This window comes from Kryptolebias marmoratus, linkage group LG22 (genome assembly GCF_001649575.2).
Source record: "Kryptolebias marmoratus isolate JLee-2015 linkage group LG22, ASM164957v2, whole genome shotgun sequence".
NCBI lineage: Eukaryota > Metazoa > Chordata > Actinopteri > Cyprinodontiformes > Rivulidae > Kryptolebias > Kryptolebias marmoratus.
Window position 1 is genome coordinate 10982938 of NC_051451.1, and position 15523 is coordinate 10998460.

The 15523-nt window shown below is 44.1% G+C and overlaps 1 protein-coding gene across 3 annotated transcripts in view; it reads right to left on the reverse strand.

Annotated features, from left to right (window-relative positions):
• The window catches only part of gbf1 (golgi brefeldin A resistant guanine nucleotide exchange factor 1), a 79025-nt gene that overhangs the window by 19192 nt on the left and 44310 nt on the right, over positions 1-15523 (reverse strand). For 2 of the 3 annotated variants that reach the window (XM_017421724.3, XM_017421723.3), the window contains exons 8-20: positions 12404-12458; positions 9083-9227; positions 8547-8776; positions 6795-6963; positions 6289-6500; positions 6071-6169; positions 4404-4598; positions 3179-3371; positions 2963-3094; positions 2780-2865; positions 2484-2686; positions 2280-2403; positions 991-1116 (exon numbers count right to left, since the gene is read on the reverse strand). In XM_017421724.3, the coding sequence (XP_017277213.1) occupies positions 991-1116; positions 2280-2403; positions 2484-2686; positions 2780-2865; positions 2963-3094; positions 3179-3371; positions 4404-4598; positions 6071-6169; positions 6289-6500; positions 6795-6963; positions 8547-8776; positions 9083-9227; positions 12404-12458 (1969 nt within the window). Of the gene's footprint in view, positions 1-990; positions 1117-2279; positions 2404-2483; positions 2687-2779; positions 2866-2962; positions 3095-3178; positions 3372-4403; positions 4599-6070; positions 6170-6288; positions 6501-6794; positions 6964-8546; positions 8777-9082; positions 9228-10318; positions 11176-12403; positions 12459-15523 lie in introns of those variants that run through there. The other variant, XM_037973734.1, reaches the window with a different exon arrangement.

The window sequence follows — 15523 nt, forward strand, 5'->3', positions numbered from 1 at the left end:
GGGGTGGGGGGTGGGGGGGTCGGAGCTGCTCTGCAGGGACACGCAGAGAAATAAACACCGGCAGACAGAAGCAGAGCGAGCGGGAGGCTGCAGAGGATCAAGCCTTTTATTTGTGATGCTCATATCGAAGGTGGGGTGGAGAAGGTATGGGGGGGCCGTCTCAGAACACACTTCATCGCTCATTATCAGGAGCGCCTCTGGGAGCAGCTGCCGGCACCGGCGCGCTGCGCTCTGCGGACCAAAATTAACTCCGCCGCCCGCTGACCTCACCTTTACCTCGCTCGGCGAAACGCGCCGCGTCACTCCGAAGAAACGGGATCTGATTTACGACGCCGCGGCGCTGGGCATAGTTTCGAAAATAACCCCGCTGCCAACAGATGCTGCGCATTGCGAGCCGCTATGGGAGTGAAGCACCAGGCGCCACGTTTACTCCCCCCCCTTCTCCAGTCTATTGTGTAGGGGGAGCCTCTGCCTGTCGTCTGAGCCCGGAGGTCAACAAGCCTCGTGCGTTTCAAACACGCGGCACCAGCTGTGTGTCGAGGAACCGCACCGGGTAAAAGGTGGACCCTGCGAAGTACGCGCGCGTGAAAGGAGGCCGAGGCCGGGGCGGAGAGACGGGGGAAGCTGGCTGCTCGTATTTATCGGCGACAGCAGCCCACCCACGAACCCGTTCGCCGCTCTCCCCCCCCCCCGGAGACTGTGTTTAGTCTTCAGCTGCTGTCAATCACAGGGGAGAAGAAGGAACAGTCGCAGACAGCGGAGAGAGCGCTCCTCCCGCCCTCCGGTTTAGGATGAGTTCACCTCTAAGACGGACCACCACTGGCCTACAGCTGTTGGCTGCGGCTTTCTGAGGCCAGGCCGCTCGGAGGAATTTCACACCTTCGGACACAAGTGGTGGCGCGTCTCGGCGAGAGCAGAAACAGATACGAGGACAGGGCAGCTTGTTTGATTCACGTACTGAAATAACATTTTTGTTTGTAGTTGGCGTACCTCCACGGTCATGGGGATGTTCTGCTTTCGGACGTTGTGGTTGTGCTGGTCGGTGTTCAGCATTATGACGGCGTAGGCCAAGGCGAAGCCTGCGTCGTTGGTCATGAAAGGAGAGCCGTTCACCTTCTGCGGAAAATAAATAAAATAAATAGAACACAATAAACAATCAATTAAACATTCCGATTTCTCAGAGCGAGGCCGTCACACAGAACACTCAATTCAAGACTCTCTTAGTGGTTGGTTCGGACACGGCGCTGAAGCTCTCTTCGCCAGATATTGCGCAGCACTACGAGCAACACTACAGGTTTTCCTGCTTGCTGCGTAAGAACCGGCCAACCTTGGCGCTCTCCGCTGACATCACCTCACTCCAGAGTGGAAAACTCGTTTCGTGTCACTGCCTAAAATTAATCGGCCACTCGTTCGAAGCTACTATTTGTGTGCATGCTGTCGGCTATGAAAAGGACATTACTAGGAATAGTTTCCAGTGCAAATGACTCCCCTCTTGCTATTTTGAGAGGTCGAATGTTCTCCTCGGGGCAGTTTGCCCTTTGCCCACCGTTGCGGGCATACGCGAGCCCGTGTTAATATTTATGTCATCCCGCGACGATCGTCTGAAGCCGATCGTAACGACGACGCTGAATGATCTATCGCCCTCCTCGCAGAAAGCTGATTCGTTTGATGATGGAGACGAAGGCAGGGTTTGCCTAACGTGTTAGCCACCAAAATAACCGATTAGGAGGGGTGTTACAGAGCAGAGGGGGGCGAAAGCACACAGCCCCCTTGGGTTTTTTTTTGGTTAAAAAGTACTGACACTGAAGAAAATACTTCAAATTACTAAAAAAATACCTAATTTGAGAACTTAAAAAGTAAAAATCACTGTGTGCGTATGTATTCGGTCTCAAATCTCTATAAGGCAGGTTTTCCTTGAAGAATTTCTCTTTATTTAGCTCCATCCATCGTTCCTTCAACTCTGACCAGTTTCTGTCATCCTCAGCATGATGCTGCCACCACCCTGCTTCACTGCAGGGACGGTGTTCTCAGCGGGATGAGAGGTGGTAGGGTTGCTCCAGACATGGCGGTGGTCAAAAAGCAACCGAATTAGCTCATAACCTTTCGGTCGGGCTTGGATCCCTTATGCTGGTGACTGCATTTTATACATTTTTATTTATTTATGGTGAAGTCGAGATGAAAGCTGTGGCACCTTTTTGTTTCATTCCAGCTTAAAGCCTCTACTGCGTCACCAAGACCAGCTTGAGAATTATTCGGAAGGTAAGGAAATATGGCCTTACATGCCAGTTGTCGGTGAAAGTTTCCAAGAGTCGCTGAATAACAGGAGCCTCTCCGGGGAGCCTGAAGGCCTCCAGGTAGAGCCGCAGGGCCTCGTCGATTCGAAGGCCCTGAAAGGTGAACGTGCTGCGAAAGAGATTCAGCTTTAGATTCAACGACACTAACGGATCAATGTATCTGTAGTGTGAGCCGGAAGTCCACGCTACTTCACAAAGCTGTCCAGCAGGTCCATGTTCTTGCGATCGCTGATGTACTCGCCGATCATTTTCTTGTCCAAGCGAGGGTTTTCCCGGAGCCACTGGGCCACCTGGTTGTTGTCCATGGGCTCGTTGAGGAGACCCTTATCCTGCAGGAACTGGATGCCCTTCTTGGGCTTCTGGTTAAACTGCTCCATGCCTGTGATCAGCAGCTGAACACAAAATCAACATATCTTTAAAAAAAAAAAAAAAAAAAGCAAGAAAAGTTTTGGAACAGGACACTCAGCTCAATCAGTCCCACCGACCTTTTTCTTTGTCCTAATCTCCATCAGCTCTTGAGAGTCGGGTAAACACGAGGAGAAACGATGAGGCTTTTTTGGAGCTTTCTTATCTGTGGAAGGAAACGATTAAACTTTAATCAGCTTCTGATTACAGATTCCACATAACACTTTGCGGGACTTCAAAGACAAAAGTTCAGGAAGCCTCACCGGCATCGGTGTCTCCTTGATCCTGCCTACCCAGCCTCATCCTCTCAGCCATCAGGTGCCCGCTGGTCGGCGGGAACACCGGCGCACTCGCAGCCTGTGCCGAACCGTTAGCGTTGCCGATTCTATTACCGTCTAAACACACACACACAAAAAAAAAACATTTTTACAAATATTAACGTTCAAAAGCGAATCCTTTATACTGAGTACGACTCGTACCAGTCGTCGAGTCTGGTCCGTTTGCGGTGGAAACTTCTCCTTCCGCCAGCAGCGTGTCTGACTGGTCCTGCTGAGCCGTGTTGTTCAGCACCTTGGCCTGGCAGTGAGCTTCGATGCTGTCGATGACAGTGAGCAGGGCCTCCAGGGAGAGCAGGTGAGTGATGTACAGCTGGCCTGACACTGGGAATGCATTCTGTCGAAAAAAAAACAAAAGGGAAAACCGCTGTCGTTTCAATGAAGGTAACGCTTCTTTAAGTCAAAAAGCACAACTCACTTTAATTAACAGACCAGCGAGTTCAGAAGGAATTCAGACTCCCTTCTTTCTCTTAGAGATTTATTTAGGTTTTAAATGTTTTAGAATCTGGTAAAGACCAGAACGTTTTAATTATGTCCCCATAGGTCAAACCATAGAAATAAAAAAAAAAGGATAGACTTTTTTTCTCCCCTCATGACAGTGAACCTAAACGTAATTAACTAATATCAATAAAATTTACAATGAAAACCCCTTCAGTGATTTCCCTGATGTTTTTTTGGTGGGCATATCAATCAATGAGTGTCAAAAACGTATCGTATTTTCCGCACGATGGGGCGCACTGGATTTTAAGATGCACTGTCAATGAATGGTCCATTTTCAAACTTTTGTCATATATAAGGTGCACAGGATTATAAGGCACGTGCACCTTCCAATTTTTGTAACTTCGCTTGGACCGCGCGCCACGCTCCATTCAAATTGGATGTTTTTGGTGCTCTAGCGGAGCTGGTTCACCTGTATTTATATGATCCCTCTGTGAGAGATCACAGAGATAATCAAACGGTTCAAAACTCGCGGAAGGAGACTGCACCGATGCGGCTTTGTAGTTTAACCAAAGTTGTACTAAAACATTACGACTTCTTCCATATACAAGGCGCTCTGGATTTTGAGGCATACTGTTGTTTTTTGAGAAAATTGAAGGCTTTTAAGTGCGCCTTATAGTCCGGAAAATACAGTAAATTACCTCCAGACAGTTTTTGTTAAATCTAACTTTTGTTCTTCACGAGTCACTCCTAGTGAAATTTGCAGCAGCAAGTACATGTAGTTATTTCTAATATTATCAAGACGTGACGATAAGCTGGGGATTTAGGCATGTGTCTGTGGTGAAGAGAGAGTACCCTTTAAAAAGACAGAGGTTTCTACACCTTTCGGAACTTTAAATGGTAGACTTCCAAAGGAAGCATTGGCTGTTACCTTGGACAGCAGCTTGGTGAGGTCTTCAAACAGATTGGAGCAGTAGAAGTCGCAGTCGTAGTTTATGTAGAGCTCAGTCACAAAGCTGGGGATCCTCCAGAGCTGGACCAGAGCCTCCAGAGCCATCTCCTTCATCTCGTAGGGCATCTTAATGTTCTCCGATGTGATGATGTCCATCAGCTTCTTCAGGTACATCTGCCATGTCAGCACACGAGTCGATTAGCTTAGGTCAACGGCTGCACTATATTAGGACAACATTTTGTAGCTGCTATACTGTTGAATACAGTGATGACAATATCAGCTACGACAAACCTACTTTTCTTTTCTTTTTTTAAACTGTCACCATGCTTCAGCTTTTCAGCCATGTTCTTCTAAATCAGCTGAGGGCGTTCAGGATAGTGAAGCTCTATCTGATCGCCAAAAATATTAATGGCGTCTAATTTGGGTTTGCGACTTATTTGGGTGCTATAATTCAGTATAGATCAGAGGTCCCCAACCCCCGGGCTTCGGACCAGTACCGGTCTGTGGGTCATTTGGTACCGGGCCACACAGAAAGAATAATTAACTTACAGTATTTCCTTTTTTTTTTTTTTCAGAGTCTGAACGACATCTATTTTGAAAAAATTCTTTCCACTCCATCCGTCTATGACTCCCTCTTGATGCGTGTCAGAACGCTCATCTAGGTCACGTGATCTGTTATCGATAAAAACAAACCCACAAGCAGCAAAATGAGTAAAAAACAAACGTCTGGAAGCCCTAGATGGGACCGTCTGGTTACTGAGAAACAGGCACAGGGCTCCCACTGATTCAGTGTTATGGTGAGTTGTATTTTTTGTGCACTTTATATTTGTGGTGCATCTTATTTTAAAGTTTAAACATCGCCATATTGACCAGAGAACATTAGGGGGAGGAGAGGCTGTTATTCATGTTGATAACGCAACACCAGGACAAACTAACAAAGCTGCGAGGACACGTTGGATTTACGTGTATTATGTTTTTTAAAAAATACCCCCGTTTTCATGCCGATCCTATCATTTTATTTTGTTGTATTTATCCGCCACACCTTTAAAGGCCGGTCCGTGAAAATACTGTCTGAGAACGAACCGGTCCGTGGAGCTAAAAAGGTTGGGGACCGCTGGTATAGATGATGTTTGACTGACGGAGCTTTAAGCCCGTGACTGCTGGTGACAAAAGGGCGGACGGCATTCGCGAGGGAGTTTCCGAAAGGTTTCCAAACGTTCTGGAGGGTTTGCAGCTTTCAGAGGCTCGCTTTTCGTGTCTCACGAAACTTTGAACACAGTAAAAATATTTGGAACCCCTTCTGAGTTTTGTTTTTCCGAGAGGCAAAAAGGAGAAATGTGACAACGTTGGGAGGGTTGTGGTGACCAGTGAAGGCAAAGCGTGACTGATAATGATAATTGCAATAAAATCGAGACATGATTGAGACAAAATTAAGATACCTTGCCACTAAGATGCAACAATAGGTTTGCACGGTGGTTGCAAAAACATCACATAAATATTGCATTTTATTAGCAGTTACGTACGCAAAGATCCACGTCAGCGAGATTCTAAGTAAAACTTTGACTAATTGCTTGCAATTTTGTGTCTCCAACTAGTCATAAATAGTTGCAGCAAAGTGGCATGCAGGCTTTGGAGTTTACACTTACCTCCAGCTGGAATTTTAGATGTACTCTCATGCTTTCAAAAAGCAGGAAGCAAACTCGAATGGAGGAAGCGTACAGATTCATCCGCTCCACGCTCAGCAGCTATAACAGAATTAGATGCGTAACCACCGAAGACGCAATAAAAATCACCTTTATTTTTCAAGATTTGGATCTTAATGCGAGTTCGGAGGTTAACCTTGAGCAAGCATGTTGCATTTTACCTGAAACATATGTCTGCAGAGCTCGTCCTTCACCAGGACGAGCAAAGACTGGTAATTGGCGATGTGCGCCGACTCCAGCGCCACGGTGAGGAGCTGCAGGCCCATGTGCATCATGGCGTCGGTGTTGTGGCGGTCGTGAGGGTTGGTCAGCGAGATCAGAAAGCGGAAAACCTCCCTCAGGCACGGCAGGCCGTAGGGGATGAGGGAGACTCCTTCACGCGAAGGAGAAGAGAAAAACAGGAGTTGGCAGAAACGTAAATACTCACCAAAAAACAAAAAACGTAAATGTTTTTCGGGTGCATTGTTACAACTGAACTTTCATAATCAACTAGAATGGACACATTTTTGTGCACAATTAAAATGCCTAGTATTCTTTGGAGGAATGCAAAAGGTAATCAGTTGTAGCTGCGAATCTAACGATTGTTTCCTGCAAGTTTCATTAAAATCTCCACCGGGAACAGAGACAGCACAGATTAGATTTTTGTACAAACCTTTCGCCAACCTACCATCTCGTTGTGTGGACTGAGTGAAGCGGACTCCTCGAGGGTTGACGTAGTCCATGTCGTGAACGGAGGCGGAGTCCGACTGCTCGGTGACAGCGTCCTTGTCCTCCAGGACTTCGGGAATCGACTCCACGGAGGCCGACTGAGCTCGTTCGGCCTGCCTGCCCTCGGACTGCGAGGCAAAAAGGAAGCACAGGCGGCTCATGTCACGTCGAGCTTCAGCGGAAAACGCCACCACAGGACGTACGCAATGTCGCCAAGAAAATACAATCAGCTAGCTGTAACGTCTTTGTCGAAAAGGAGGATTTCTGTTGTTTTTTTAATTAACTTATACGTAAAAAAAAACGTTTTCATGGTTTTTCTGTCAGTTGAACACTTCCATAAATCAATGCAGTGGCCCACTTCTCTGATTTAAAATGTGATGACTTGTTTTTAAAGCCTTTGCGTAAAAATCCCAAAGTGTGACAAGTGTTATGGCCGATAGTTGGTGACGTCATCGGCGCCGTGACCAGTTGGGGCAGACCGCTGTAGGGCACTGAGGAATTTACTTTCGCAGTGTTTATCAGGGAAAAATGGAAACAAAGGAAGAAGCCAGTTTTCTTTAGAAATTTTTTTTTCAAAAACCATGTTGTCTTTGGGTTTCTAGAGTGATGCCGTCGGGAACTCGAGCCCCACATTTCACAAGCGGAACCCCCGAACTTCACAATGAGGTCACAATGTCTTCAAGGAGTTTCCCGTAACTTCAGCAGCCGGCAGAGAAAAAAACGCCAGTTTTAAAGGAAATTATAGTATTAGAATTAAAAGGCTTTTTTTGGAAAACATACTTGTTAAAAAAAAACTTCAATTTAAAGGCAAATTAGGATGATTATTTGCTATTTTAGTTAGCCGGATGGCTAAATGAGGTCTTTACGGACATGTTTTTTTCACTCATTTACAGCTAAAATCATTATTTTCACTTTTCCTGCCTGTGTTCATTACAAGTCACACATTTTATTTTAATATATACACTGCTCATCAGAGTCCTGGGTGTTGAGAACCTCCTGATAACCGATAACCAAACCAATACACTGTCGCTGTATTTGTTCGTCAAGAGCAAATTTCACCGAATCACAAAATGATCTCATGAGTATCGGGTCTACAAACCTCTGACACACTTGCAGTAGGCTTCTTTGTCTTTTCGGTGCCTTCTTCTCTGTGGCAACGGCCTCCCTATCTGCTGTCTTTTTGGAATTAAAAAAATAGTCCGGACAACGTCCGGCAAAAGTTCTGGTTTTTTTTGGCAGCTAATAAAGCTAATGGACTGTAATACTGAAGGTTTGTATTTCAGGTTCTCCTCTTCAAAACATTAACTGCTCAGTCAGTCTCCAGACTCTGGGTTGTAATTTTCACCAGGAGCTAAATTAACCTCATCCATCCAACTTTCTTGTCTTTCAGGAAGCTGAAGAACGACTCAGCTGTTGTACTTTTGGGTCGGTTTACACAATTAATTACAAAAGACTGATTAATTTCACCCCCACGCTATCAGTATTTGCTACTAACTGCCTTGTTGGCGTTCCTGTTTGGCATTCGATATGTCACACTTCCGAAAATGCCGAAGAAGTGCTAATAGTTTTTTCAATCTTTTATTATTAATTTAACATAAGTGTGAATTTCTTAAAACGTCAGACTCTGAAAACAAGCACCTTTAATGACTTCCCTTTCAGTTTATGCTAGCCGCAGCACCCTTTTCATTTTCTCCCTCGGAACCACGTTCACCTGTGCGTCTGAAGAGCCAGACTCAGTGCCAGGGAGTGAGGTAGCGGTGCAGGGCGTGGTCGCAGAGGAGCCGCACTGGTCCAGGTCAGACAGGTCTTCTCTGGAAGTGGCCTTGGAACCTGTTTCCAGGCCGCTGTCTGTGGTGGAAGGGCTGGAAATGGACGAGCCGGCGCTGTCCGAGGTGGCGAGGCTGGAGTTCGACGAGGCCTGTTCGATGAACGGGACGCCGCCTACGGAAGCGGACATGACACCGTGCAGCGTAACGTACGGGAATAATTCGCCGCTGCATGCACGAAAACATCCCACAATGAGTCCAAAGATGATGTCGTGCAATGTGTAGTGTTTAAATTATGTGTTGAGGACTTCAACATCTGTGGGTTAGAGCCGAGGTCAGTCAGCTGTGGCAGCCATCTTGAGTCAGGTTGACTCTAAAAGCTAATCAGTTGTACCTTCAGTGATTCATTGCATTAAAACCGGTCCAGTTGTTTTATGAGTTTGTGTTTTTTTTCCTCCCACCCCCAAGGTGTTTTTGTTACCCGAGAGGTTGTTGCTGAGCGTGCTCGGCTGGTTTGGGTCCAGCTGACCGGAGGAACTTCGGACCATGTGGCGCGGCGGCCTTGGCGAGCGCTTCTGCTTCTTCCACTTGGATGACTCACTCATTCCACCGGCTCGCATCTTTAACTGAACGAAACAGAGGTGAGGGAAATGAAGCCTCTTCTACCACCACGGACTGAAGCCGAAAACAGAAAAACGGTCATTTTGTCTCACTTTGAAGGAAACTACAGAAGCAGCAGTGAGGATCAGTCATCATTAGTGATGACTTTAAACTGACTTCATGAGCTTTTTAAACATGAAATGAAAAAACTATTAAAATTTGTTAGTGATGCACACTATTGAAACAGGATAACATTTACAGTTTTCCATAAAAAACCTTCCTAAATGATGTTTTTATGTTTAAAATGTAGTTTTTCCAAAATGCTCTCATTACAATAGAAGTAGAAACAAGATCTGTTTTCCATGGTCTTATATCTGTATCGGGCTTCTCGACCCAGGAAAAAATAAATTAAACAATGAAGCCGACAGCGTTTAAGGTGCATTATGGAAATGGAGAACTATATATACTTTTGCTTTAACATAATCATGTAGAAAGAGGGGGGGGGGGATCAGACATTAAATAACACAAATACATACCTAAAAAAAGGAAAACTTATTTTATAGTAAATGTCTTGTTGCATTTCCTTATTTCTAAATATATATATTTTTTTAAAGAGGAACAACATTGTACATCAGAGTAATATTAAGACTATTAACATTTATTGATTTATAAAACCAGTTTATTATCTGTAGCAATTGTAAAAAATAAACAGGTTTAATTAGTTTCATTAGGTTTAATTCGTAATACTGCTTCTTGGTTATTAAAAAACAGTAAAGTGCAGAATGTTGGTGGATGTTTCCAATTTATTTCCTCTAGTTTTTTGAAAAACTAACAATTCAGATACTTGATAATAATAATAATCACTCGAGCAAGTATACTGGAAACAAGCTGCCAGTTAAACCAGGTAACATCTATTAAGTACAACATGTGCTTTAGTTCTCTATATGTATAGAAGGGAGTGCTGCGATAATGTCGAGTCATCTTAGCAAAGAGAACAGCGTGTAAAAGAACATACAGAAACACGGACGGGAAAAAACAGCTTCACCCTGAGATCCCCTAAAGAACAGAGGAAAAGGTTACGGAGCCGACAAACTGTACTTTGAGCCGTCTTCCTTACCTGCACACGTTTGTTTTTCCACAAGATATTGTAAGCCTCAGAAGAGAAGGGGGAGGAGGCAGGTGTCCGTGATTAGTGATGGAAAACTTATCAGCCAACACACACACAACACACTCAAGCTTAAACATCCATGCGTGATGGGGGGGGGGGGCTGAAATCCAAACTGGGCAGAGGGGTTTAGAGGCACAGGCAGACCTGCTACGAGCTACAAATCAGCAGCCGGGTAATGAGCGTGGGGGGGGGGGGTCAGGAGAAAACATGCAGAAACTGCTAATAAAAGGCTTGGACGTATGAAATTACAGTACCAGTCAAAAGTTCGGGCATACCCGCTCAAAACGGCTTGTTTGGTTTTATTTTGAACATTTTCTGTGTCACACAACAATGACATCCAGACTACGGAATAACACCAAGGAGGTCTTAAATTTAGCATACATCTTTCATAGATTCTTCAAAGTAGCAACGTTTTGTTCTCTCAGAACAGTCAAAGTTGTCGGAGGCCTCTCAGACTGTCTCAGCTGTGTTTCCGTTAATTCTCTGGTTTCGTCCTACTTCGGTTGACTTGGAGCAACAGTCCTGAAGGAGCTGAAGACTCGTTTTCACCTTCGCCGTCCGATTTCTACCAAACAGCCTCTACTAGGTTTTAGTCTGCTGCATTCCTCCGTGGATTAAGAGCCTGACGGCGTGTAATGGAACATGTCAATGATAATTTTGTAAAAATCAAAGTCTAGTTAAAAAGGGCAATTTTGAAGGATTAATGCGACGGCCACAATAAAAGGTTTTTTCTTTTTTATTTGTACACCTGCACCGGGTAGTGACACACCAGGTGTTTCCTAACATTACAGTTTCAATCAGGCTGCTTAAAAAAAAAAAAAAACACCAACCACCCTCCTGAAAAAAGAAAGGAAGCAGCCATATACAGCGAGGCTGGATTTGTCAGCTGGTAACTACTACTATCTCTTTTTTGTTAAGTAGAAACAAAACAAAAAGAGTGTTTGTTTCATGTAATTTTGCCTAAATTTAATTTATTCACTTAAAAGTGAATAAATGATTGAATTCCATCTTCTAATATGAAAATACCAAATAAATAAAACAGTAAACGCACACCTAGCTTCTCAGCTAGCTGAGCGCTAGTTTGCCGTTCATACACACTATTTACAAATAGTTATTATTATTATTATTATTATTATGACCCTTTTGGCTTTCCATACATCCACCTTTATCTGGTATTTCAGACGCCAAGCTAGCCGTTCTGGCTTTGCTTTGGTTCATAGACTTGCAGTTCCCAAAGTTGGGGTCGGGATCCCATGAAGCAACAAGTGAGGATGAGAAAACGTGATGAATGCTGCTTTTAAACACTTACGGGCAGTATATGAGTCCATAGGCATTATTTCATAGTTTGGATGTCGTAGGTATTCTTGCACTTGGCTTAGGCTCGTCAGAATAAAAGAAAACCTATTCGTATGTACTGTATGTGTTCAAGCTTTTGACTCGTACCATCTGTAGCTACAATATCAAACAATAAAAGCAAGCAAATCTGACGCAAACTGCACTGTGAACAGTCCTGTTACATTCCTTTTTAAAGGCCTGGGAAATAATAATATGATAAAAAAAAGATAAAATATTTAAGGCGAAGCACTGATTCTTTGGGTTTTTGTCTGATGCAAAGCACAGCATTCAACTCAGCATCCATTTAAAGTAGGGAAAATCATTTTTAATATCCTAATCAATTAAGTTTAAAAAAAAAGAAAAGAAAAAAGAAATGGCCCCTCATGCATTCCTACCAATAAGCCATATTAACCATGCTTATGCTGGCGCTCTACACCAGTGCACTTAAATACAATCTCCACCTTATTCTCACTTCCTTGTTATTATGATCCGTTAAGTGATCGTTTTACCAAACCAAATTATATATCATTACTATAAAACATGCGTTCACTGGTAATCATTAAGTCACGTCCACACACCCCGGAACAGGCTAAAACCAAAACCAAAACCAGCCCAGTGACAACGGGAAGACCCAAGACAGGACAAAATAAGCAAAAACATCCTCAGGCAAAACATTTAGGCATTCGATATCTCAGTTACCTTCTTCATGTTGGCACCCACGTAACTCTTGGCTTCCTCTTTGAACTGGGGTAGTCTGGGAAAAGAAACCATTTCAAAAGTATGAATACAGAACAGCTACAATTTTCATTTTGTGACTGAATAGGTTCTCCTAAGCTATTAGAGAAGTAATCTCCTGAGAAGAGGGGCACCAGTGAAGCTGGGAAGATGTTTTATTGAAATGATGTACAATCAGGGGTGGCCAATCCTGGTCCTTGAGGGCCACCATCCTGCATGTTTTACTTGTTCCTCTGCTCCAGCACGCCTGATTTGAACCGATGGGTGATTAACAGGCTTCAGCAGAACACGAAGAGGTGTTTTAACCACAGAATCAGGTGTGTTGGAGCAGGGAAATAAGGAAAACATGCAGGATGGTGGCCCTCGAGGACCAGGATTGCCCACCCCTGGTGTATATGAACTGACCTTGTGTGAGAGTAAAGACCTTATTCCCTAAAACACAGCACATCCACGACACAGTGTGACAAAGCTGTAGAGCTATCCATCCATTCAAAATGAACAGGGAGGCGAGTCTGAACATAGAACTAGACACAGGACTGGAAGCAGGAAGTTGAAGCCACAAAAGACGAGCACCCCCTAGTGGCTGGCTGCAGAAAATATTTTAATCCCCACCCCCTCCATGAAAACTAAAAAAAAATACAAAATGCACTTCAGAATTTCTTACACTTGTTGATTTTTGTCGTTTCACTTAGTTCTTACCTTGCTTTTTTTTTGTCCAAACATGCATTTTTAAATCAATGTGTTTCGTTTAAATTAGTTATTTGAGGCTTAAAAAGTGTAATGTTACACTGCGATTGGCGATGTAACAGACTTAGGGAGTTGGGAGGGTCTGTAGGCGGGACTTTTGAATCACTCCATGTACCCAGGGCGCAGATTCCCACTTCAACAATACAAGATGGCGGCGCTGCTCAAAAAGCAGACATTTTAGCTTTAATTTTGGACAATGGAAGTTAAAGGAGTTACAGTATGATAGTCTGGACACTTAACTGCCACATGGATAAGTCTACACATGAATTCATGTCTCTGAAGTAAAGCAGTTTAGATACAGCTGACTCACCATGTCAGCCATCAACGCAATTCTATTGTTTTGTTCAAAATCTGATTGAAACTGCACGTGATTCAATATTGTCAACGATTTATTAAAACCTATTCACTTATTTAAAGCAATTTGAGATTTTTAAGAAGCTCAAAACATATCAATGGGCCCTGAAAGCAGCAGTACAGAGCTTTGTGGGAACGTTTGAACAATTCATAGAGTTTTGAACTCTTCCTACGCCTACATTCCCAATCTTTACACTTCTAATACATCGTATACATCAAAATGCAGGAATTCATTTTCTTCCAACCAATGTCTCTTTCACTGCAATGGAAACCAAATCCCAGAATGTAGAACGTGCCCACCCAAGCATCTATAGATGTCCATTGTAACCAGGCTAAAACTTTTCTTTTCAAAATGTAAAGGGAAAAGCCTTTCTAACTTATTTATTCTATAAGTTAAAAAAATAGAGAGATAGAAGAATACATACGGGACAACCAGATGCTTCTGCCACTTCCAGTTCAAAAAAAATTAATCAGTGTAATTTTCTACAGTGTTTATTTTGAGGCCTAATATCTATTAGGAGTCTGATTAGGAGTGCTACCAGGGAGTGAGAGCCTCAAGTATGTGGCTACCATGGTAACCTTTATGAGCTACTGGCAGCAGCTTTTTCACTTCTTTTTGATCCTGGTCATCTTTTACACAGTTTGTACATCAAAACGTTGGCATTTTGTCAGCTTAGGTTATTTTAAAAAGTAAATCCCAAATCACTGAGAGGAAAGTTGATGAATGCTGGAACTGTGGGCATTAGCTTCGTCGGCACCCTTCAGAAAACCTTCTAACTGACATCGAAAGCTTTCAAACATCCGCTTTAAGTTAAAACAGATGTTTGACTAAACCAACGAATGTAGAGCGTATCCTCGGCTGTTCGGGAGGCCGAAGGACGGGTGAGAAGCCCAACGTTTTGGGTTTTTTTTTGGCCTAAAACCACCCGAGGTCCGTCCCAGTGACGGCCCACCGCGCAAGGTGCGAGCATGTGTCCCGCTTCATATCTGTGGACTCTAAAGCTTAGCTGGAAAATGAGATGTCACCATCCGGCAGTTTCCCACTCACACACACACACAAATAACAAAAAAGGAGCCTGAAACCCCCCACCACCCCCCTCTCCTGACATTAACTCCGTGTTAATGGAGTGTTGTCTTGCGAGCACGATTATTGGATGATCTGTGGGTCCAACAGATTAACATGCCTAATACTTTCAGCAGGCAATCTAAGACTCCTCCTGAAGAGCTGAACAGATCTGCTGCTCATTATTAGCTTTTATTGTGGGGAGGGGGAAGGAAAGGAGGGGGGGGGGCACGCACACTCACATCTCTATTATCTAGCATCTGTGGACAAGTGGGGGGTTGAAAGTGAGCGAGATGAGATGGGGGGCCGCGTGTGTGTGTGAGTGAGCAGCGTCAGAATCCCGGAGCAAACAGTCCACGGCGAGTTGATATCTCATATTCATGTGAGGGGGGGTGGGGGGTGGGGATGCCTCTGTTTACGAGGCGTGGCTGCCGTCTTTTATACTCCCGCCGCAAAAAAAAAAAAAAAATCTCCTAAGAGGACACGATAACAAGGTGCTAGAAGAGTTCTGCCAGTGGATCGAAACAGGCCAAGAATGCTTGGAGGAGTGTCAGCGAATAGTGACAAGCTTGGCGAAAGAGAAGAAAATAAATAAATAAAACGACATCGATGGAGTCCAGAGCCAGAGGACAAAACCCTGCGTCGAATACGTCGTGTTGGAGATAAAAAAAAAAAAAAACGCCTCTGGAAAAGAAGCGAGAGGCTATCTGTTGCCCAGGTGATTTTGTGTGTAGATCTGTGGGGGTTGGAGCTTTACGGGGTGAAGCGCAGAACATCTTCATCTATATGCAGATCATACTGTGTGCAGCTCAATTGGCTCATCCTCTTCATCTGTGACTGAATGTGACTGGCACTCTGATGCAGGAGGGGTGGATGCTTTGTGCTGATGAGTGTGTGTATATATATGTGTGTGTGGAAAG